At 39.5% G+C, this 19569-nt stretch overlaps 7 protein-coding genes across 10 annotated transcripts; 4 read left to right on the top strand and 3 right to left on the bottom strand.

Annotated features, from left to right (window-relative positions):
* Nucleotides 1–920: 920 nt before the first annotated feature.
* LOC6639067 (translocon-associated protein subunit beta) lies at nucleotides 921–2120 on the top strand. The gene is made up of 3 exons (XM_015179054.3): nucleotides 921–1038; nucleotides 1251–1628; nucleotides 1697–2120. The coding sequence occupies exons 2-3, from the start codon at nucleotides 1254–1256 to the stop codon at nucleotides 1892–1894; spliced, it is 573 nt and encodes a 190-aa protein (XP_015034540.1). The 5' UTR covers nucleotides 921–1038; nucleotides 1251–1253; the 3' UTR covers nucleotides 1895–2120.
* LOC6639066 (probable trafficking protein particle complex subunit 2) lies at nucleotides 2119–2723 on the bottom strand. The gene is made up of 2 exons (XM_002062029.4): nucleotides 2542–2723; nucleotides 2119–2483 (listed from the first exon to the last, which is right to left on the bottom strand). Exons 1-2 carry the CDS (start codon nucleotides 2626–2628, stop codon nucleotides 2151–2153), a joined length of 420 nt encoding a protein of 139 aa, XP_002062065.1. The 5' UTR covers nucleotides 2629–2723; the 3' UTR covers nucleotides 2119–2150.
* A 259-nt stretch (nucleotides 2724–2982) lies between these two features.
* LOC6638882 (THO complex protein 7) lies at nucleotides 2983–4095 on the top strand. Its single transcript, XM_002062028.4, has 3 exons — nucleotides 2983–3059; nucleotides 3117–3240; nucleotides 3301–4095. Exons 1-3 carry the CDS (start codon nucleotides 3050–3052, stop codon nucleotides 3998–4000), a joined length of 834 nt encoding a protein of 277 aa, XP_002062064.1. The 5' UTR covers nucleotides 2983–3049; the 3' UTR covers nucleotides 4001–4095.
* A 535-nt stretch (nucleotides 4096–4630) lies between these two features.
* LOC6638881 (serine/threonine-protein kinase PRP4 homolog) lies at nucleotides 4631–9801 on the top strand. Of its 4 annotated transcripts, XR_002724299.2 has the most exons (10): nucleotides 4632–4995; nucleotides 5165–5551; nucleotides 5640–6687; nucleotides 6762–7004; nucleotides 7091–7323; nucleotides 7457–7565; nucleotides 7633–8169; nucleotides 8261–8536; nucleotides 9056–9208; nucleotides 9689–9801. XR_002724299.2 is itself a non-coding variant. In XM_023179116.2 (8 exons), exons 1-8 carry the CDS (start codon nucleotides 4976–4978, stop codon nucleotides 8462–8464), a joined length of 2781 nt encoding a protein of 926 aa, XP_023034884.1. In that variant the 5' UTR covers nucleotides 4632–4975; the 3' UTR covers nucleotides 8465–8843. The 4 variants fall into 4 exon arrangements, 1 of the variants encoding a protein (XP_023034884.1); XR_002724300.2 differs by lacking the exon at nucleotides 9689–9801 and having other exon boundaries at nucleotides 4631–4995; nucleotides 5177–5551; nucleotides 9056–9338; XR_002724298.2 differs by lacking the exon at nucleotides 9689–9801 and having other exon boundaries at nucleotides 9056–9338.
* A 1042-nt stretch (nucleotides 9802–10843) lies between these two features.
* Nucleotides 10844–14916, top strand: LOC6638879 (glycerol kinase). The gene is made up of 3 exons (XM_002062025.4): nucleotides 10844–11536; nucleotides 13313–14443; nucleotides 14498–14916. Exons 1-3 carry the CDS (start codon nucleotides 11273–11275, stop codon nucleotides 14711–14713), a joined length of 1611 nt encoding a protein of 536 aa, XP_002062061.1. The 5' UTR covers nucleotides 10844–11272; the 3' UTR covers nucleotides 14714–14916.
* Nucleotides 11538–13179, bottom strand: LOC6638880 (nitrilase and fragile histidine triad fusion protein NitFhit). Its single transcript, XM_002062026.4, has one exon. It carries the CDS (start codon nucleotides 13046–13048, stop codon nucleotides 11627–11629), a length of 1422 nt encoding a protein of 473 aa, XP_002062062.1. The 5' UTR covers nucleotides 13049–13179; the 3' UTR covers nucleotides 11538–11626.
* A 1179-nt stretch (nucleotides 14917–16095) lies between the features above and the next one.
* LOC6639431 (BTB/POZ domain-containing protein KCTD20) lies at nucleotides 16096–18856 on the bottom strand. The gene is made up of 4 exons (XM_002062024.4): nucleotides 17628–18856; nucleotides 17199–17396; nucleotides 16814–17131; nucleotides 16096–16630 (listed from the first exon to the last, which is right to left on the bottom strand). Exons 1-4 carry the CDS (start codon nucleotides 18322–18324, stop codon nucleotides 16407–16409), a joined length of 1437 nt encoding a protein of 478 aa, XP_002062060.1. The 5' UTR covers nucleotides 18325–18856; the 3' UTR covers nucleotides 16096–16406.
* Nucleotides 18857–19569: the final 713 nt, after the last annotated feature.

Here is a 19569-nt window from a genome sequence, read left to right on the forward strand (position 1 = left end):
CACGGGCAAAGATAAGCGCTATCTAACCTATGTGTTGGCGAAAATGTTGGCAATTATTTTAAAGGGGTGTGTTAACATATTATTTTTGGCTTTTTAGTTAATCAATCTAAAGGAAAGTTACCTGCTTTACTTTGGTTTATCTGCAATTAAAAGCAATTCAAATATATGACATATGCAAATTAATGTACAGGCTCGCTTATGTGTAGGGTGCAAGGGCATTCAAGGGCATTGAATTTGTTGTTCGGAGCCGGCATATAGAAAGCCTAAAACTAAGCTAAGAATGGTATTTAAACAACTGTTCGACAAAAATTGGGGTCTAATGCTAGTGTTGACTTCATAAGCGAAATTTGTTTAAACAAATAAATAACATAAGTTTCAAAATTTGTTTACATCTTGTTTTCAGTGCTGCTATTTATCGATAACCAGCAAATAGCTAAAATTTTAAAATTGAAATTGCACGGTTCCGAAAAAAAAGGTTTACCACTTTCTATATTATAAATACTGAAGAACTAAATAATAGAAAAAAGCAATGTTTAAACATAAAAGTGCAAAAAAACAGAATATATTTAAATATTTAAAAAAGGCAATTTATACAGCCTGTAATTAGTGATTAGTAAAAGTTGAATATATTCTGCACTTTTTCAGTGATAAAGCTAAAAATACTAATACTTTTAGTATTTTTCATAAGACAAAGGAATTAGTTAGTGTTCGAATAACTAAATTACTAAAGTTGAATTATAAAATAATTCAATTGGGTTGTATGTACACAAAATTTAAATTTTGTTACAACCGCCAGATAATAAATATTTTCTACATTGCTAGAATTTTCGATATTCCGACTATTTGTTGTCGATATTTCGATAGTCGTATCGATAACTGGTGAAAGTACTCGATACATCGACAACGGTCGTGACGTGGAAACGAGCGAAAACGACAACAGCCGATTCCGAGCCGTGGCGAGCGCATTTACCAACTTTGCAGTAAGAGTCAATCATTAGTTTTATAGAAATACTCTTTAACTAAATAACCAAAATTCAAGTAAGTTATATCAAAACAAAGCTAAAATAATAAATTCATTATTCAAGGCGAATGTGCATAACATTTCATTGAAAATAACAATTTAATTGGGCCTCTCAATCATATGGCATTGGCACCGGGCCCTTCCACGTCAACAAAAACAGACGAAAAAGTGAAATCTTATTAACCTTAATATTTTCCCCTTTTTCTTGTGTTTCATTGACTCTGTTTAGGCCATGTTTAAACAAATCCTCACACTGTGTGCCCTTTTGGCCTTCTGCCAAGTGTGCCTGAGCGAAGATGAGACACGCGCCCGTCTCCTGGTTTCGAAGCAAATCCTAAACAAATATTTGGTTGAGAAAAGTGACCTACTAGTCCGCTACACCATCTTTAATGTGGGCAACGGGGCTGCCACGAATGTACAACTGGTCGACAATGGTTTCCACCCCGATGCTTTCGAAGTGGTCGGTGGCCAACCCGCTGCCACAGTGGACCGTATTGCTCCACAAACGAATTTCACTCATGTTGTGGTAGTGCGTCCAAAGGCTTTCGGTTATTACAATTTCACAGCTGCTGAAGTATCCTACAAACCCGTCGAGGAGGCTGAAACCGTAAGAATTCCCTTGTGTGAACGACGTTTCCTCAGTTATTTAACTTTCTCCGTCTCAATTGATTGTAGGTTCAGTTGGCTATCAGTTCGGAGCCTGGTGAGGGCGGCATTGTCAACTTGAACGAGTACAACAAGCGTTTCTCATCCCACTTCTTCGATTGGGTGGCTTTTGCCATCATGACTCTGCCCTCATTGGCCATTCCATTGGCTCTGTGGCACCAATCTAAGAGCAAATACGAACGTTCCGGCAAGAACAAGAAGCATTAGAAGAGCAGTCCCATCCAATGGGTGCATGATGTATAAGAAGGTCGCCAAACACTCGACTGAGATTACAGCAACAAAAACATCTTTAAATTGATTCCACATTATTAATTTTTTTTTTGTCCATTTGAACACACACACACACAAACACATCTGTCGTCGTCGTTGAATCGTTTTAGATTTGATTGAGAAGAAAAAGAAACGAATTGAATAAATTCTAAATCAAATTTAATCTAATCTTTTGTTTTCGTTTTTTATCAAATTAGGATAACAAATATTTTCGTCCAAATATTTCAGATTTCTTCTCAAACATTGTTGACTTGATGGGCGTGTTTATCTTGTAGAATGCATTCATCGAATGCTTAATATACGTTTCATACATTTCGTTAAAGAAATTCTTGATGCCTTCATCGTTTTTATTGTCGTGGACAATAATGAACCGTATCTGGCTGGCAGTGATGAAGGCCGAGACAAACCATTGATTAAAACGGTCTATGGACTTTAGCTGCATATTGGCCGTTTTCCATTTATGTTCATCGACTAGATCCAAAGCGGCATGGGCTATAAACTGACTTAAATGTCGATGGTCTTCCTTCTGCAAAAAGCAGGAGAGGATTCTAATAGGCAACTAATCGCAACGGCCATTAACTCACCCTTAGCTCTTTGTTAACGGTGCTAAATTCTTTCTCGTAAATGGGATTATCGTTATGGCCCACAATAACAAAGTAATATGTAGACATTTCTTCAGATATTTGTGAAAACAAACTAAATCATAAATGTTGTTTTTCTTTTTGTTGCTTTCCTTGCGGCCAGTGTGGCCAGACAACTGTAAGAGCTGGGAAACAGGTTGACTAGAGATGAGCGTGACTCACACGAGTAGCAGTGACTACTTACGAAATAAATAACTGAATCAAGACAAAGAAAAAAAGTTAATGGTAAATAATAATGGAAATTAAGATAAATCAAACGAAAATAAAACAAAATTTCGATTATTAAGTTTTGTATACTAAATTTTTAAAATTACTTTTACAGCTAGTTCACAGTCACAATTCAGTCACGAATCACAATATTTTGTTGTGATTTTTAGTGTTTCGCAATTGGTCATACTGTTTGACGTGCTCAGCCGGCGGCAAACAACAAAATCGAAAAAAAAGAAAAAAAATGAATGACGGTAAAAGTTTATAAACATTGGCGTTTAAATCAAATAAACATGTATTTTCTTTATTAGAGGAGATCATCAAGCAACGGCTGCTTATCGATGGAGATGGAACCGGCGATGATCGTCGCTTAAATGTCCTGCTAAAGCAATTCCTAAAGTGGGCCAACACAAAGAACGACTCACCAGAGACTAAGTGGGTGATTGAATCTGGCCAAAGTAGCATCCCTTATACTAATTTTCTAATTCTTTACAGTCAGATGATGTACGATCGCATGATGGCCCAATATGCCCAGTGCAATCTGTACGCCCTAAAGAACGTGCAATTGCGTCACATGCTCAACGAGGAGCGGGAGAACTACAGTAAGTTGACCGAGATGCATCAAGAGAGCATCGAGATAGCCAAGAAAGAAATTGATGCCAGTAAAACAGAGTTAACCCTGGCCAAGCAATTGCGCAAAAACAAAATGGAATATGATCTCCTGGCGTCCCTAATTGATGAGCAGCCCGATCGAAGGAATGCCGAACACCAGATTGAGACCATCAAAAAGGAAATTGATAGTTTAACGCATCAAAAGGTGAAAATGGAGCGTAAATTTCAAAAGCGACGCAATGATTTCACACTCCTCATGTTCACCATACACGAACTGGAAAAGGAACTCGACCAGGATGACAATAACAGCACGTACACCTCTTCATCATCTTCATCCAGGTCGTCGCTGGCCACAAGTGAAAACGACTTGAGTTCTGGTGCCGATTTACATAATAATGGCATTATGGCCGTAAGCGAAGACGAAGATGATGAGCTTAATAATAGTCATAGCAATGCAATTAAAATGGAATTACCATCCGTATCCACCGAAGATTCCAAAGCCATGTCCGTCGAAGAGGATGCCGTGCTGGAGCTCAGCATCGACAAGTTTGAGCATGATGTGGACGTAGCGGCGGTCATTTGAATGTACAAAACAAAGGTCAAATTCTAACACTTTTAATTTGACGAATTTTTAATATCCTTACTTTTAAGTGAAATAAATTTAATTGTTCCATAGTACTCTTGATCCTGAAATATGTTCATGGGCGTAGCAGGGGGGTGTTTTTTGTATACCAACTGAGCTTAGCTTCATCCTCTCGTATGCATCTGCTGCAACAAAAGTCGTCTTTAAAAATACATTAACTGAATACATAATTGTTAATGGAATTTAACACTAAAATGATTTAATTTTTTAATTGAGCATTGAAAGAATAGCAATGAAAGTCGCAAAAAACAAACTTTTACAACCATACATCTTCAACTTCAACTATCGTTAAAATCTACAAAATCAAACTTTCAAATTTTAATAATTTATATTAAACCAAACAAATGGATTCCCGCATAGCCTAAAAATATTTTAGGGTATTTTAAATAAAAGTTTATTATTTAATAAGTAGAAACACAGCAAATGTATACTACAATACCTACATATGTAAAGCATAAACATTAAATCTAGTGACTCACGATATCATCCCTAACTAGTTCAGCTACGGAACAGAGTGACCGTATTTTTCATATTCGCTATATAAGTCGTTCAACTTCCTTAGTATTTTCGCCAGTATTTCATATATTCTGATTCAGATGTCGAACTTTTCTCTTGTGTCGTGTTTTTGTTTATCAGCCAACTCGTAATTAACTAAAATTATACGTATAAAAGAAATAAACAAACAAACCGCTGCGCTCGTTGCACCGCACCTTTACGACCCTCTGAACGCACCATATAAGTTGCCCAAAGTATCCTCCAGGAAAAGAGAGGATACCACGGCAACTTACCACCCAACAAAACGAGAAAAAAAAAAAATCTGGAGAGAAAAGTTGGCCATTTCATTAAACTCAAATTGTCAATACTAAAACATTGTCAAGAAAGCCTTACCAAAAATTACAATTGAAACGACCAACCATGACGAGTGATGAAAAAAGGTAAGGGAAAAAAGTGAAAAAAAAAATTTAGTAAACGTTTAACAAATAAATTGGGGGAGCTTCATTTGAGGTTAAGGTTTGTGTGTGTGTGTCTGTGTATGTATGCATATGCTGAAAACCTCTTGAAAATCGTATATCTCTTATAAATATATATATATACATTATATAGTTACGATTCCAGCGAGGGAAGCGAAACGGAAGAGCATCAACGTCGTTCATTAGCGGCCAAACACAAAAAGTCAAAGAAGCACAAGAAACATAAAAAATCATCATCGAGCCGGGACAAGGATAAGGACAAAACCTCCCACCACAGTCATAAGAAGCATAAAAAGTCTAAGAAACGTCAGCAAAGTGACTCGGAAACGGAACACCGAATCTCTGAGAATGGCAAAAGGCATTTGGTAATGGAATCCATACAAAAGGCCAGCCGCAATGGCAATTCATCCAAGGCAACAGATCCTTGTAGTCTGGTAGATGAGATAACTAAAACTATACAGAATAAAATCCAACCCAATGCAGTTCTCGAGGTGGCCAGTTCGGGCAGTGATAATGAAGCGTAAGATCTATCCAGATAATTATTTTGTTTCTACCTTTTGAATTATTCTTCAGTTAGACAATTCATTTTTTTTTTTTGTGTTCCTCAGCTCATTGGATGTGGCCAGTCCGATCATCAGTCATATCATTGAGGATGAACTCAATCTGGAGGATTTGATGAGACAGAAGGCCATGCTGCAGGCTTGTTTGGGTGCCTATATGTCACCAGATCGTCCGGCGCCGCCTCCGACGACGCCGCCGCCGGCAAAGACATCCAAAGGGTCGGGATTGGGGGTGGCCATGGCGGCAGCTGAAAAGTTGCCACCGCCGTCGCCGGTGCCGTTGCTGCTGCCTGCAACTAGTAAACATGTTTATAATAAACAATCTAGCGTCCATAACTCAAATGAATCCGATGTTATATTATTGGATGATTCTAGCGGTGGTCAGCGCACACCTTCGCCCCCCACAGAGGAGAAGCGACAACGCCATCATCGCCTATCCCCAGTACCCGCGAGAAGAACAGCCCCACAGCCAGGACGACAAGAGCGACGCTCCTCCAGGGACAGGGAACGAGAACGAGAACGGGAACGGGACAGGGACCGGGAAAGGGAGAGGCAAAGGGATCGGGATCGAGAAAGAGACCGCGATCGTCTCCGCAGTCGTACACCGCCACGACGACAACGGAATCACCACATGGAGGATTTGCGGCAAGAGATCAATCGTGACAAGCAACGGGAACGAAGGGAGCACAGTCGAGAGCGTCGCCCCAATCAATCAGGGACAGCAGCCCCAATGGCGGGACGACCGCGTGAACGGGAAAGGGAACGTGACCGGGACCGTGATAATCGCTTTCAACGTGCCCAGCGTTCCCATAGTCGCAGCAAATTCGAATCCGATCGCCGGCGTGAGCGAGAACGTCAATTGGAGCAGCGAGATCGAGGATCTGGCCGTGGTGGTTCACAGCGGGGCGGCAACCATGACAGAGCCAATAATTCCGATCGTGATCGGTATAAGGGCTCGTTGAGCGAGGGTCAGAAAATGCAGGAAGACAAGGATAGTACTGACGAGGAGATCAATCTGGACATTGACATTGAAGATGATGATGATGAAGAGCGCATCATTGAGCAGCGTCGCAAGAAACGAGAGGAGTTACTCAAGGTAAGCCGCAAACAACCACAAAATACATAAATAAATTTAAATTTAAATGTTTGTGCTTTGACAATCTTTACCAGAAACTGGGTACTGCCTCACCCGATCGAGTATCACGTAAATCCAACTCCTATGAATCGGATAGTTCGGCAACTCCCCGACGTTCACGCACACCCATGAAAGAGGAAGAAGATGATCCCATGGAGGAATCCAATCATCAAGATGACAAATCAGATCATCTACAACCCGATCAACCGCAAAAATTTAAAGAGAAACGCAATGAATGGGATATGTTTGCCGATCAGGATGTTGATTCCAATTTCGATGTGAGTCGCAGGCTTGTAAATTTCTCATAAATTTTAATTACACAAATTAACCCTTAACCTAATATCCTTGACCTTTTCTTTTCCAGTCACCCAATACGATTATCCATAGCAAGCATCAGCATGAGAATCCTGCTCTAACAGACAATTGGGACGATGCCGAAGGCTATTATCGTGTACGAATTGGTGAAGTTTTGGATAATCGTTATCTAGTCAGTGGCTATACCGGTCAGGGTGTGTTCAGTAATGTGGTACGGGGTCGAGATCAGGCCCGTGGTCAGGCAAATGTGGCCATTAAAATCATACGCAACAATGAGATCATGTAAGTTTTGTGAAAGAGATGAGAAGAGATTTAGCTTTAGATGAATTTGTAGCCAGTTTTCAATTTATTTTTTAATGTAAACAGATTTATGTAGAAACATTTGTACATTTTTTTTTATTGCATTACTTTGCAGGCACAAAACGGGTTTACGTGAATTGGAGATTCTCAAGAAACTAAATGAAGCCGATGCTGAGGATCGTTTCCATTGTCTACGATTATATCGTCACTTTTTCCACAAACAGGTAAGATATTATTAGACATGAAATAATTGTATCCACTAATCGTAACTCTCTCTTTCGGTTATTGCAGCATCTTTGTATGGTATTTGAACCGCTGGCCATGAATTTACGTGAAGTACTCAAAAAATATGGCAAAAATGTTGGCCTACACATTAAGGCTGTACGTAGCTATACGCAACAACTATTTTTGGCATTGAAATTGTTGAAGAAAACTGGGATCTTGCATGCTGATATTAAACCGGATAATATATTGGTGAATGAGAATAATTTGATATTGAAATTATGCGATTTTGGTTCGGCATCGGCAATAAGTGATAATGAGATAACACCATATTTGGTATCACGTTTTTATCGATCGCCAGAGATTATATTAGGTATACCATATGATTATGGCATTGATACATGGTCAGCGGGTTGTACCATATATGAACTATATACGGGAAAGATATTATTCAGTGGCAAGAGTAATAATCAAATGCTTAAATTCTTTATGGATGTGAAGGGTAAGATACCGAATCGGATAATACGTAAGGGACAATTCCGGGAACAGCATTTTGATCAGAGTTGCAATTTTCTCTATCATGAGATTGATAAGCTGACCGAAAGGGTAAGCAAGAAATATGCCTGAGCAAAAAACGAAAATTAGATACAAATTAACTTTGATTTCTCTCTCTCTCTTCCTTCCTTTTTTTTTGCAGGAGAAAATTGTGGTAATGCCTGTGGTGAAGATTACCCGTAGCCTGCAACAAGAATTAATTGCTGATCAGAATTTACCCGATGATCAGCTTCGTAAAGTAACACAATTGAAGGATCTATTGGAGAATATGTTTGCCCTGGATACCACAAAGCGTATATCCTTGAATCAGGCCCTAATGCATCCATTTATACAAGAGAAGATGTAGACAATTAAGACGAGATAATGATGATGATGATTGGATGGGATGGGATGAGATGCCCCTCCGTATAACTAGCTAGTAAGGCACAGTTCTACTTAGCCTGTAGTTAAATTATATTCGTTAAACACTTTCGACAACCTCCCCTCTCCCCCACCACCACCACGATATATCAATCAATCAATCCAATCACTTTCCTTCTATATTTATATAAATATACATATATCTGTATGTATGTAGGCATGTTTCTATATATATGTATATATATAAATATGTACGCATTTACATTTATATAAATGTATATATACATAAGTTCGTGTTTCGGTGGCGCGTTTTGTGAAAAAAAAAACAGTTTGAGAAATTAAAACAAAAAAAAACCAAGAAAAAAGAAGTTAATAGAAATGTTTACTCAATTAATTTTTTAACGACTAAGTATTTCCTGCATGTAACACATTCACACACACACAGATACCAAGCACACACACACACACACATCTCCTCACACACACACACACAGAGAGAGAGAGAGAACTTTCTACCTCTCCATTTAGTGCAAAAATTTGTGAAACATTTTAATTAATTATTTTGCTACCATTTCAGTGTTGGCCGATTTTTGGTATCAGATATACTATATACTAGACAGAAAGAGAGAGAGAGACACAGAGTGAGAGAGAGGGAGAGAGAGAGAGAGAGCTGTTCCTCCCAACCCCCCTCCACAAAATGATTTATATAATGGGCCCTTGCTCAAACCTGGTAATAATTTATGTGTATACCCTGGCAGGGGGTAAAAAGATAATGGAGTAATTTAATATGTTATTAGAGCCAGGTCCTGGTTGCCCTGTTTCCCACTTCACCCAAAACAAATTTACAACAATTATAGTTCTCATCTAATATATATGTATATGTATATAAATTATATATATAGCAATATCTTTTATTTTTAACAAAACATTCATTAAACATAGGTTTTAAGGTGTTTTTTTTTTTTCTTTGCGCTTTAAAAACAAAGTAAAAATTTTTAGAGAATTTTATAATTTTGTGTAGATCTACTATATAAACGAATTTTTTAGTCTTTCAAAATTTGTAAGAATTAGGTTTCAAATAATAGAATTTTTATTCGAAGCAAATAACAAGTTTCTGACAAAAGAGAAAAGAGGAAAGAATCGCCAAAGTGATCAATAAATAGTTACAAAATTGTTAATGCTTTCAATTTTTCTTTCTCTGAACTTGCAGCCTTGTTGCGGTTAAAGGACTCTCAATGCCCGATTCCCAACAATATTGTTTGACATCCTGAGTCTAACTCGGACGGGTAAGTAATATAAAAGTGGATATATTGGTTAAACACAGGTTAGTTAGTTTTAATGCTCAATATTAATAGTTTTTAATTGATGAAATAAATACAAGTTTTGAGTTTAAGTAGTTCTCCTTGGGGATAGATGATCCTAAAAAATATAGGATCTTTGGAGTGATGGAAAAACTGCGGCTGGATTTTTCCATTGTTTAATTTGTGATATTGGAAGTTCTGGGATCACAAGACGCTCGACTTATTTGGAATGATCGTCCTGGACAAAGTTAGTCATCTAGAACTTTACCGAAAAAGAGAAGAGAAGGCTCTTAAACCCGTCTTTAGCTTTATATACATTTTGTTAATCAGACAATATCAGAAGATTTCAAAATTTTTATTGATATATTTCAAATGTTCATCGATTTAGTCATGAGTAACTCGTTGAAAGCTTTTTTCTCTAGATGCATATAAAGAAATTATAAAGTGTCTCCATTTTGGTTGGTCCTATTAAAAAATAACCAATCATATTGGAAAACAAAGGCAATATATAGACAATTCTATTAACATTTTCAATAAATAAAAATACATTTCAGATATGTTGCTACATTGTTTGGTAAATCAAACAGTTATTAAAAAAGGTGAGGCAATATTTATGGTAAAGATTCCAGTAGAAGAATTCCGTCTATTTTCGGCATAGTAATTAAATAAAGATTGACAAAAATTGATATTTCTCTTGGCTCGCGTGCCATTGGCATTTGACTTTGACCGCTAAATGCCCGCTGCATTTGAAAAAATTCCGTTAGTTTACCCAACACCGATTTACGATCATCTTTTTTATTTATCGATAGTCTGGTCACACGACTGACAATATCGTGTATTTAGGGGTGTTTCAAAGTGTTTGTTTATTTTCAATCAGAACAAACATTGCAACTAAATGACTAAGAACTGAAAAGTGATCCCAGATGGCTTACACATTGAAAAGTGTTGAACAGTAGGTAAATATCTAATAAAATATCAAACGATAATTTTGTGATAAAGTTGATCACGTTTAAGCTGACTGCATAAACAGTTTTTTTTTTTTTTTTATCGTTTGTTGTTGTGGTTCAGCCATTCGCATTATCATATCGGGGTTTTTATACGCCTTTCCGCCTGTTTTCTGTTATTGTTGTTGGAAACCAGTTTTTGCTTTTGTTGTTGCTTCTGTTCCGCTTAAGAGCATAGTTAGTTAGTTGCACCTACTAACAAGCGTCGATATAAGATTACCATACACACACACACACACCGTAAAGGAGGGCACGTCGCCGCCGTCGTCGTCTTTGTTTGCCATCACCACGACTAAAAAACGCTGCCTTATCTCTTATCGGAAACATTTATTTAGTCGTCCCCGTCCCGTCCCGGCATCTTACCCCTTCCGATTCCAACATCTAGCATGTCAATTGAATAACATACACACTTATATATAGGCAGTGCCAAAGTCAACAGTCAATATACATAGAGAGTTTCAAGATCGTGTCAAAATAATTCCTAATACTATGTCATCTGTGGAACAAGTGGTGGAGGGAGGAGGTGTGGAAGGCCCCTTTGTGGGCGCCATTGATGATGGCACCACATCGGCACGTTTCATTATATTCCGAGCTGGAACCGATGACATTGTCTGCTATCATCAGATTGAAATCCCATCGATATTTGCCAAAGAGGGATGGTGCGAACAGGATCCCAAGGTGATAGTCTCCACGGTCAATGAGTGCATTGTAGGAGCCTGCAAGAAACTCAAACAATTGGGTGGACAAGTCAAGGTAAGGAGTAACAAATATTCCTTTTCGTTTTATTATTGTTATTTAAACATATGGAAGATTAGGAGATGGGGGATAGTAGAAGAGTTATGGCTAGCTCTGTAGTTCTTTTAGATGCTGACGATACATTTGCGCCTCATCGATTCTTTCCTGCAATGTACGCGGTGGCTTATTCTCAGCACGTTCATCCAATTTCACATAGATCTGATCATTGTGACCAAAGTCACCATTACGTCTTGGCATCACATGGAAATGGACATGCGGCACTGTCTGACCCGCCTGGGCACCATCCTGCACTGTTACCGTTGCCGAAGTGGTCTTATAGATCTTCTCCAGGAGTCGCTGAATCATGCAAACGGTTGCAAATAGATCCGTCATTTCGGCACAGTTCAAGCCGCAAAGACGAGGCGTGACCCGCTTAGTGGAGACCAGCACATGACCCTCGACCACACAGCGTAGATTGGTGAAGGCATAACAATGTTCGGACTCATAGAATATGGTGCGCTTGTCCACCGTGTTGTCGGCAAATGCTCGATCTTCACCAGCTTCCGTATCACTCAGATTGTAGGCTGTTAGGCTATAGAGATCATTGCGACGATGCTCAAAACATGGCATGGCCTCATACAGCGCGGGCAATTCATTTAGATTCACCTCGGCAGTAGCTATGGCCAGCGGCTCCTCGCCACCGCAATCGGCCAGGACTTTACCCCACGGCGAGATGATCATACTGTGACCCCAACTCTGACGTTTCTGATTGTGCCAACCTTGTTGGGCCGCAGCCACCACAAAGCATTGCGTCTCAATGGCTCGAGCTCGTAACAAAATCTCCCAATGGGCCTTGCCCGTGGCATAGGTGAAGGCAGCCGGATATGTTAGCATTTGAGCACCCAGTTTTCTTAGCAATATGGCCGGCTCTGCGAAACGTAGATCATAGCATATTTGTAGACCAATATTACCCGCCGGCGTCTGCACCGGTCGCTCCAGACGTTCACCCGGCGCCACTGTATCAGATTCACGGAGTCTGATCTCCTTGGTTGTGGCATCGAATAGATGCATCTTGCGATAAACTGCAGCCAATTCGCCTTGATCATTGACCAGGACATGGGCATTGTATATTTTACGTTTCCCATCCGCCGGCTCTTCTTTCAATTCGTGTATGCCGCCCAATGAGAGCCATATCCCTTGATCTTTGGCCAATCGTTTGTATTTATTCATCAGCTGGCCATCAAGGGTTTCGGAGAGGTCCAAAGTCTGGCCACGATTCTCGCCCACAAAGTCACAGCATTCCGGTAAGAAAAGTATTTTCGCCTGCTTTGCCTTGGCCCTGGTTATTAATTCTTCCACTTGGCAAAGATTCTCCAGTTTGTTATTGGTTGCTCTCATTTGGCCAACGGCTATAATAGCCGATCCTCCAGCTGATGCGGCTGCTGCATTTGACTGCATTCTGGAGTAGGTTGTGCTCATCTGGCGGTAACTGAGGGTTCGTCGACAGAGAATTTTGGCCAGATTTGACATTTGGGAGGAGCTATTGGAGACGACGGACGGGTTACGTCGTCGTCGGCTTTTGTTATCAGCAGCAGCAGCAAGTCGGTGCTTATTATTTTTTTCCTATTATTTTTATTGTATACAATTACAATGTTATCGTAATCGATTAATCGGTCTATCGAAAGTTTATGCAGTGTTGTACATTTACGATATGAAAGACAGTTACTTTTCTTTACGATATTTAAATTTAAAAATTTGTTATAAAGAAATAGGTAAAATCTTCTATAATTTCAGGATATTGTGGCTGTTGGTATTACCAATCAACGGGAATCAACTGTTGTCTGGGATCGAAATACCGGCGAAACTTTGGCCAATGCCATCATTTGGCTGGACAATCGGACCACAAGCACCGTGGAGGAACTGCTGGAGACGATACCAAATAATGCGAGAAATATTAACTATTTACGTCCGCTCTGCGGATTGCCCCTCTCGCCGTATTTCTCCGGTGTAAAGCTACGGTGGCTACGTGATAATGTGCCCACAGTGCGCAAGGCCATGGAAAGCGGCGATGCCATGTTCGGGACCATTGACACTTGGCTCATGTACAATCTGACGGGCGCCCAGAATGGTGGCGTCCATAAGACAGATGTTACCAACGCCTCGCGCACCATGCTAATGAACATCGAGACATTGCAATGGGATGACAATTTGCTAAAGTTCTTTGGTCTGCCACGCAAAATACTGCCCGAGATATGCTCCAGTGCCGAGCATTTTGGTGATATATTCGATGGTGTGCTCAAGGGTGTACCCATAACAGCTGATCTGGGGGATCAGCAGGCAGCTCTGGTGGGTCAACAATGTTTGGCCAAGGGCCAGGCGAAAGCCACCTATGGAACGGGCTGTTTTCTACTCTACAATACGGGACCCTCGATTGTTCATTCTCAGCATGGCCTTTTGACCACGGTGGGCTATCAATTGGGTCGCAAGTCAGCACCCTACTATGCATTGGAGGGAAGTGTTTCCATAGCTGGCGCTGCATTTAATTGGCTCAAGGATAATATTGGCCTCATCCAGAATTGGGGACAAATCGAGCCCATGGCCCAGACGGTGGACAATTCGTTGGATGTGTACTTTGTGCCAGCTTTTAATGGTCTATATGCCCCATACTGGAATCAGGATGCACGCGGTGTCATCTGTGGCCTCAGCGAGGAGACAACCAGCGAGCATATTGTCCGTGCCACCTTGGAGGCAGTGTGCTTCCAGGTGCGCGATATTCTTGATTCCATGCACAAGGATTGCAAAATTCCATTGGCCAAGCTGATGGTGGACGGTGGTATGACAGTGAATCAATTGTTCCTTCAACTGCAATCCGATTTGGTGGGCATTCATGTACTACGGGCCAAAATATCGGAAACCACGGCTCTGGTAAGCAAAATAATGCTTTCCCTTTCTCATCTAATTGTTTCTCTTGTTTTCCAGGGCGCTGCCATGGCCGCATATAAGGTGGTCGAGCCACGTTTCAACATGGAGGCTCCATTATCCAAATCTGGCCCAAGGGAACCAATAACACCCACAATTAATAGCCATGAACGTGATTTACGTTATAAGAAATGGAAAATGGCCATCGAACGCTCTTTAAATTGGGAGACTTCTACATTGGCCCAGGGCGAACGTGAAGCCTTTGATGGTGCCTAAGAGAATCCTCATGCAAAGAGGGCAGCGGCAACTAACCATGGCAATTCGAGTATTTTAAATACTTCAAGAATATATATACCTATATACCATATATAGAATGATACTTATATGTGTATATTTTGTTTACGCTTCTTCTCCTTATATTTTTGTTTTATGTTTACCATGTTATATCCAAGCAAATAAAAAATTTGTATTTTTGGGAATTTGTTGTCTATATATTAAGGTGTCTATCTCTATCTGTTGCAACATCGTGCATCTCTTTCACTTTTGTATGTTACCCATCGAAAACAAATTTGAGATTTGTTGTTGCTTCCTTTTTCTAGACACTTTGATTCTATTTAAAGTCTTTTTGACGTTCCTAAATTCGATCCTGATAAAGGTTCAATGAAATAAATACAATAATATACAATTTCCATTAAAATAAATAAATAAATCAAAGGATAAAAGAATATCTAATAAAGGAAAATCAAGTCGAACTAAAAATTTAAAAAGGTTTTATAAAATTTACAACCGATTAATAATGTTTTTGATGTCAGTCGTCTCAAGGATATATAATATAGAACATGTCTTGGAAGAACAATTTAATAAAAAGCTGAACCATTTTGAAATTAGAAATCCCAATAAAAAGAACTAATGTTTAAGGCTTAACAGTTGATTCCAGTTCTGTGAAATCTTAAATAAACCAAATACATATGTAGTAATTCGTTTAAAAAAATTTAACAAAATTTGCTTTTGTTGTTTACTTTTGCCATTTGCAAGAAGCGAAATTTTTTGTTTAAATCGTTTTTGCTCTAATAGTTTTAATGTAAAATTTGTCCTCTAAATACACTCCAGTATCAGTCTTTAAGGATTCCTCAAGTACTACTTTGAAACGTGTATGAGATTCCCCAAAAAAATATTAATTTTCTAATGTTTTCCCTACTCAAAAAAAAAAACCAAATAGTTTTTGATGGGGTTCGATTTTGGAAATTTAGCAGAGTTTGGGGAAAAATAAGTAAACTGACTATACATAATTAAGATCGGAACACGAATTTCTCCATTTTTAGAATAAATTTGAAACTAGTTTCTTAGGAAAACCTAAGCAAGTGGAGAATTCTACTAAGATGGAAAACTTTTTACTAAAAAAATAAAGTTTCGAAGGGAAAAACTTATTAGAAAAATAATTTCAAATTACTTTTGGAAAACAATTTAAGACCAAAATCAAAAGCTTGAAATCTACATATATAAATTTCTATTGGCTCTTATCTGGAATGCGGTTTAGGAGCTGAAAGTGTTCCAAGTTGATCTAAAGGTCAAGAATTTTTTTAGTCAGATTTGTTGAAAGATTAAAAGCTTCTCTAAAACACACTGAGAAACGTGTAAAAAATTAACAACTACGCATATAAATTGTTGTTTGTATGGATTCGAATCGAAATCGTATTTCGAATCGTTTTTTTTTTGTTTTTTCTTCGTATATTTATTGCATAAATGTATGTGCTTTAGATGTATGTATATGTATATATGGTGTATATATAATATATATAAACTGTAGAAAAAAAAACTGTAGAAAGCATATCGTCCTGTGCGACTCTTGAGTGCTGTGCGCATTACGTTTCAATATTCGTGGCATTCCTTTCTGGCAGTGTGTGTCTATCGTTTCTTGTGTGTGTCTGTGTGTGTTCAAAGTCTCTTCGAGTGATCCATTTGCGCCGATCTACAGCTGCTCGGCACCTGCCGCTGCCTGTTCCAATTGATTGAGCATCACAATGCCACCGGCTGCCTCATCGACAGCCACCACACCAGCTGCAGCAGCGGCAGCAGCAGCGGCAATTGCAACTGGTTGGCCACCGCCGCCGCCTCCCACTCCGACACCGCCGTCTGCATTAATCGCATGGGGATTAATTGGCATGGCTATAAGTATTGGTATGGGATTGCCACCTAAAATGAGGAGGAAGAGGAGGAGGTGGAGGTGGAGAAGGAGAGTAAAAGGGAGTGTCATGGGTTTTTGTTTTTTTGGGTGGGGTGGGGGGATTAGGTGGTGTGGGAGAGCAAGGAAAAGCAATCTATGAATATATTGATAGCCCATTGATTTGCGAGAGAATTTGTGTTCATCTCACGTACTGGCATCCAATTCCAAGGGCGGATCAGCATTTGCCTCGGCGAGATTTGTAACTGATTTCGATTTGACACACTGGAAATCAACATGACGACTCTTAGCCTCCTCCTTCTCCCAGGACATGTGTATAAATGGACGCTGGACATAGCTATAGATCACTTCGGCCCTGCCGCCGGGACGACGACGGATCTTCTCTTTGTGCGTGGGATAGCCTTCGATGCCGCAACGTATCTTCTTAAGTCCACGATCCTTCATCACTTGTTTGGCCACATCGCGATTTTCGATATATTTAAAGAACCGATGCATGGCAGTGCTATGAACAGCTGGAAACGATTCAGAAACCATTAATCAATCTCTATACAACAACGGGCAATAGATGGATGCACTTACTCTGACAGTATTCCTCGCCCATTTGTGGGGGAAATTCCTCATCCCAGTCAACCATATCGTCTTCAAGGAGTACAACAACATGACATTCGCGATCACCACGTTGGGCGGATGCTACCATTAACGGCAGGATTAGATCCTCCAGGAATAGTTCGAATTGTTGACGGGCTCCCTCATTGCTTAGCTCATGAAGCAGGCCTCCTTTTTGGTTGTTGTTGGTTTGGGGAATTGGGAAAACAAATAGAAATGAGAACAAAACAAAAAAATAAACCAAAAAAAAAGGGGGAAAAAACATGGGCGAGAAAGAGATGACAAGAGACAAAGAGTGTTGGAAAAGAGAGAGAAAGAGAGAAGAAAAAAAGGCAAATGGCCTTAACTAAGTTCCCACACTTCCTCCAGCTTCCTTCTCCTTGCAGATTTTAGTCTACTCACTTAGATTCTGACATCGTACGGTGGTGGCATCAAAGGGTATCAGCAGATAATCGCACGCTTCTTTCAGTTCCGGCACCGACACAGTGGGTGGGCAGCGTATTATACCCGTTTTATAGTACTCCAATATGGCCCGAAATACCAAATGTGATATCCCATCGGCCACATCGTAATCGCCTCGCTCATTGGGATGAACAAACTGGAAGCCGGTGCCAAACATTGTGCCCAACATGGTGGTGGGATGGGCAGCCAGCAGGGCTTGTTCCACCGTAAAACGGACACCATCCACCAGCATCGATATACGATCTGGCGGGCCAATTAATCGAGAAGCCGCCGCCGCCGCGGCTGCCGCTTGACTGCTAGTACTAGCTAATGATGCACCACCACCACCAGCACCACCACCGCTACCCGACATATACGATTTGCCAACATCATGTTTGGGTACAGCGCCTCCTCCACTGCTGCTATTACCGCCGCCTCCTGGTCCTCCGCCAGCACCGCTACTCCCACCTCCTGCCGAATTGTTCATGCGACAGCGACTTTTTAGGATACGCCGTCTACGCTCCTCTCTGGGTAAATCGAGATTATCTTCGCTACTGTCGCTGTATGTGTCCTGCTGTTGTTGTTGTTGTTGCTGCTGCTGGCTCTGATTGCTATTGCTATTGTTGCTACTACTATTTGAATTGGGTGTAGTTGACATTTTGCTTGGGTTTTGCCTTTGTATTGTTAAAAAATGCTTCTTTCTGTCACTCCTTCTCTTTCTCCTTCTGAGAATAACGGCAATTGTTGCACTTCACGAGCGAGGACTCGCTGTTTTTATTTTTCTTTGTTTTAGCTCTGAAAGTGTATTGAAAATTTGCCACACTGTGCAGGCTTAAGACATAAAGCAAAGGAAAATTTTCTATTTTCTTTTTGTTTGTTTTCTTTTTTTTTTGTGAAAAAAAATAGGCGTCAGTCAGCAGAACATACAAACACACATACACACACACACACGGGGACGTACGGTATACGTTTATGTTTTTGCACAGCAAAAAAAAAAAACAAAAAAAATCCTTTTCGATTCTCGTTGTTATTTTTGTGAAAATTTAAATAATTTCCATTGGGCTCTCCCTGCTTCTTGGTTCGCTTCCATTTGCGTTTTGAATGGAATCTTTCTTCCTTTTATTTCTATTTTTTGTATAACAACGAAACAGAGACAGAACACTCGCGAATTTAACAGTCTCGCTGGGTTGAAGTCAAAACAAAATGACCGATTCACACATATTCTGTAAATGAGTATTTGTTGGCGTTTCGCGAAAAGTAATTCGTCATTATTTTAGTACTGAGTTTTAATTTATGAATGTCAATGTAATAATCTACAACAAATAATACTTTATCAAACATCTATACAATATGTAAATAAAATAAACTGAATTGCTTTGCCGCTTCAGATTAAAATAAGCATACCCCACATTTAAGGGGTACGAATTGAACTGTTAATAACATAACTAATAGAGATGGTAGCGTGAGTTCACGTGATTGGAAATATTATGGTTCATATTAATATTTAATAAGCTTGTAAATTTATTGCAGATGTCGGGGTTTCATATACTTACCATTAAGCACATTGGCTACGCATAATTAGAAGCACAACTTGTTTGTTTGTGAATTTAATGCCAAGAAAACATATTTACATTATTTAAACTAATAATTTCGAACAATTTGAATGAAATATCGAAGCATATTTATCTGGAAAGATGTAGTTATAGTATTGTATACGTCATTTGTGTATAATAATATATTCCCAAAAACTATTAATTGTCTTAGTTTACTAAAATTTGCAATCCACATTAGCTTTCAAGAAAGATTCAATCCAAGACATATTGTAAGTATGCTAATTGAACCGTCGAATGTGTCGGCAAAAACTAAATTATATTTTTGTGTTAAGATACATAGCAATATAGTT

Source organism: Drosophila willistoni (assembly GCF_018902025.1).
Source record: "Drosophila willistoni isolate 14030-0811.24 chromosome XR unlocalized genomic scaffold, UCI_dwil_1.1 Seg144, whole genome shotgun sequence".
In the NCBI taxonomy this organism is placed as follows: domain Eukaryota; kingdom Metazoa; phylum Arthropoda; class Insecta; order Diptera; family Drosophilidae; genus Drosophila; species Drosophila willistoni.

Coding starts and splice junctions, on each gene's coding strand:
- LOC6638880 (XM_002062026.4), bottom strand. CDS start 13,048: ATGTCAAATCTGGCCAAAATTCTCTGTCGACGAACCCTCAGTTACCGC.
- LOC6639067 (XM_015179054.3), top strand. CDS start 1,254: ATGTTTAAACAAATCCTCACACTGTGTGCCCTTTTGGCCTTCTGCCAA. Junction 1,629..1,696: donor CCGTCGAGGAGGCTGAAACC/GTAAGAATTCCC, acceptor AATTGATTGTAG/GTTCAGTTGGCTATCAGTTC.
- LOC6638879 (XM_002062025.4), top strand. CDS start 11,273: ATGTCATCTGTGGAACAAGTGGTGGAGGGAGGAGGTGTGGAAGGCCCC. Junction 11,537..13,312: donor AATTGGGTGGACAAGTCAAG/GTAAGGAGTAAC, acceptor CTATAATTTCAG/GATATTGTGGCTGTTGGTAT. Junction 14,444..14,497: donor TATCGGAAACCACGGCTCTG/GTAAGCAAAATA, acceptor CTTGTTTTCCAG/GGCGCTGCCATGGCCGCATA.
- LOC6639431 (XM_002062024.4), bottom strand. CDS start 18,324: ATGTCAACTACACCCAATTCAAATAGTAGTAGCAACAATAGCAATAGC. Junction 17,132..17,198: donor GGGCGAGGAATACTGTCAGA/GTAAGTGCATCC, acceptor AATCGTTTCCAG/CTGTTCATAGCACTGCCATG. Junction 16,631..16,813: donor GCCCTTGGAATTGGATGCCA/GTACGTGAGATG, acceptor TCCTCATTTTAG/GTGGCAATCCCATACCAATA.
- LOC6638882 (XM_002062028.4), top strand. Junction 3,241..3,300: donor AACGACTCACCAGAGACTAA/GTGGGTGATTGA, acceptor AATTCTTTACAG/TCAGATGATGTACGATCGCA.
- LOC6638881 (XM_023179116.2), top strand. CDS start 4,976: ATGACGAGTGATGAAAAAAG. Junction 4,996..5,164: donor ATGACGAGTGATGAAAAAAG/GTAAGGGAAAAA, acceptor TACATTATATAG/TTACGATTCCAGCGAGGGAA. Junction 7,324..7,456: donor ATACGCAACAATGAGATCAT/GTAAGTTTTGTG, acceptor ATTACTTTGCAG/GCACAAAACGGGTTTACGTG.
- LOC6639066 (XM_002062029.4), bottom strand. CDS start 2,628: ATGTCTACATATTACTTTGTTATTGTGGGCCATAACGATAATCCCATT. Junction 2,484..2,541: donor CCGTTAACAAAGAGCTAAGG/GTGAGTTAATGG, acceptor TGCTTTTTGCAG/AAGGAAGACCATCGACATTT.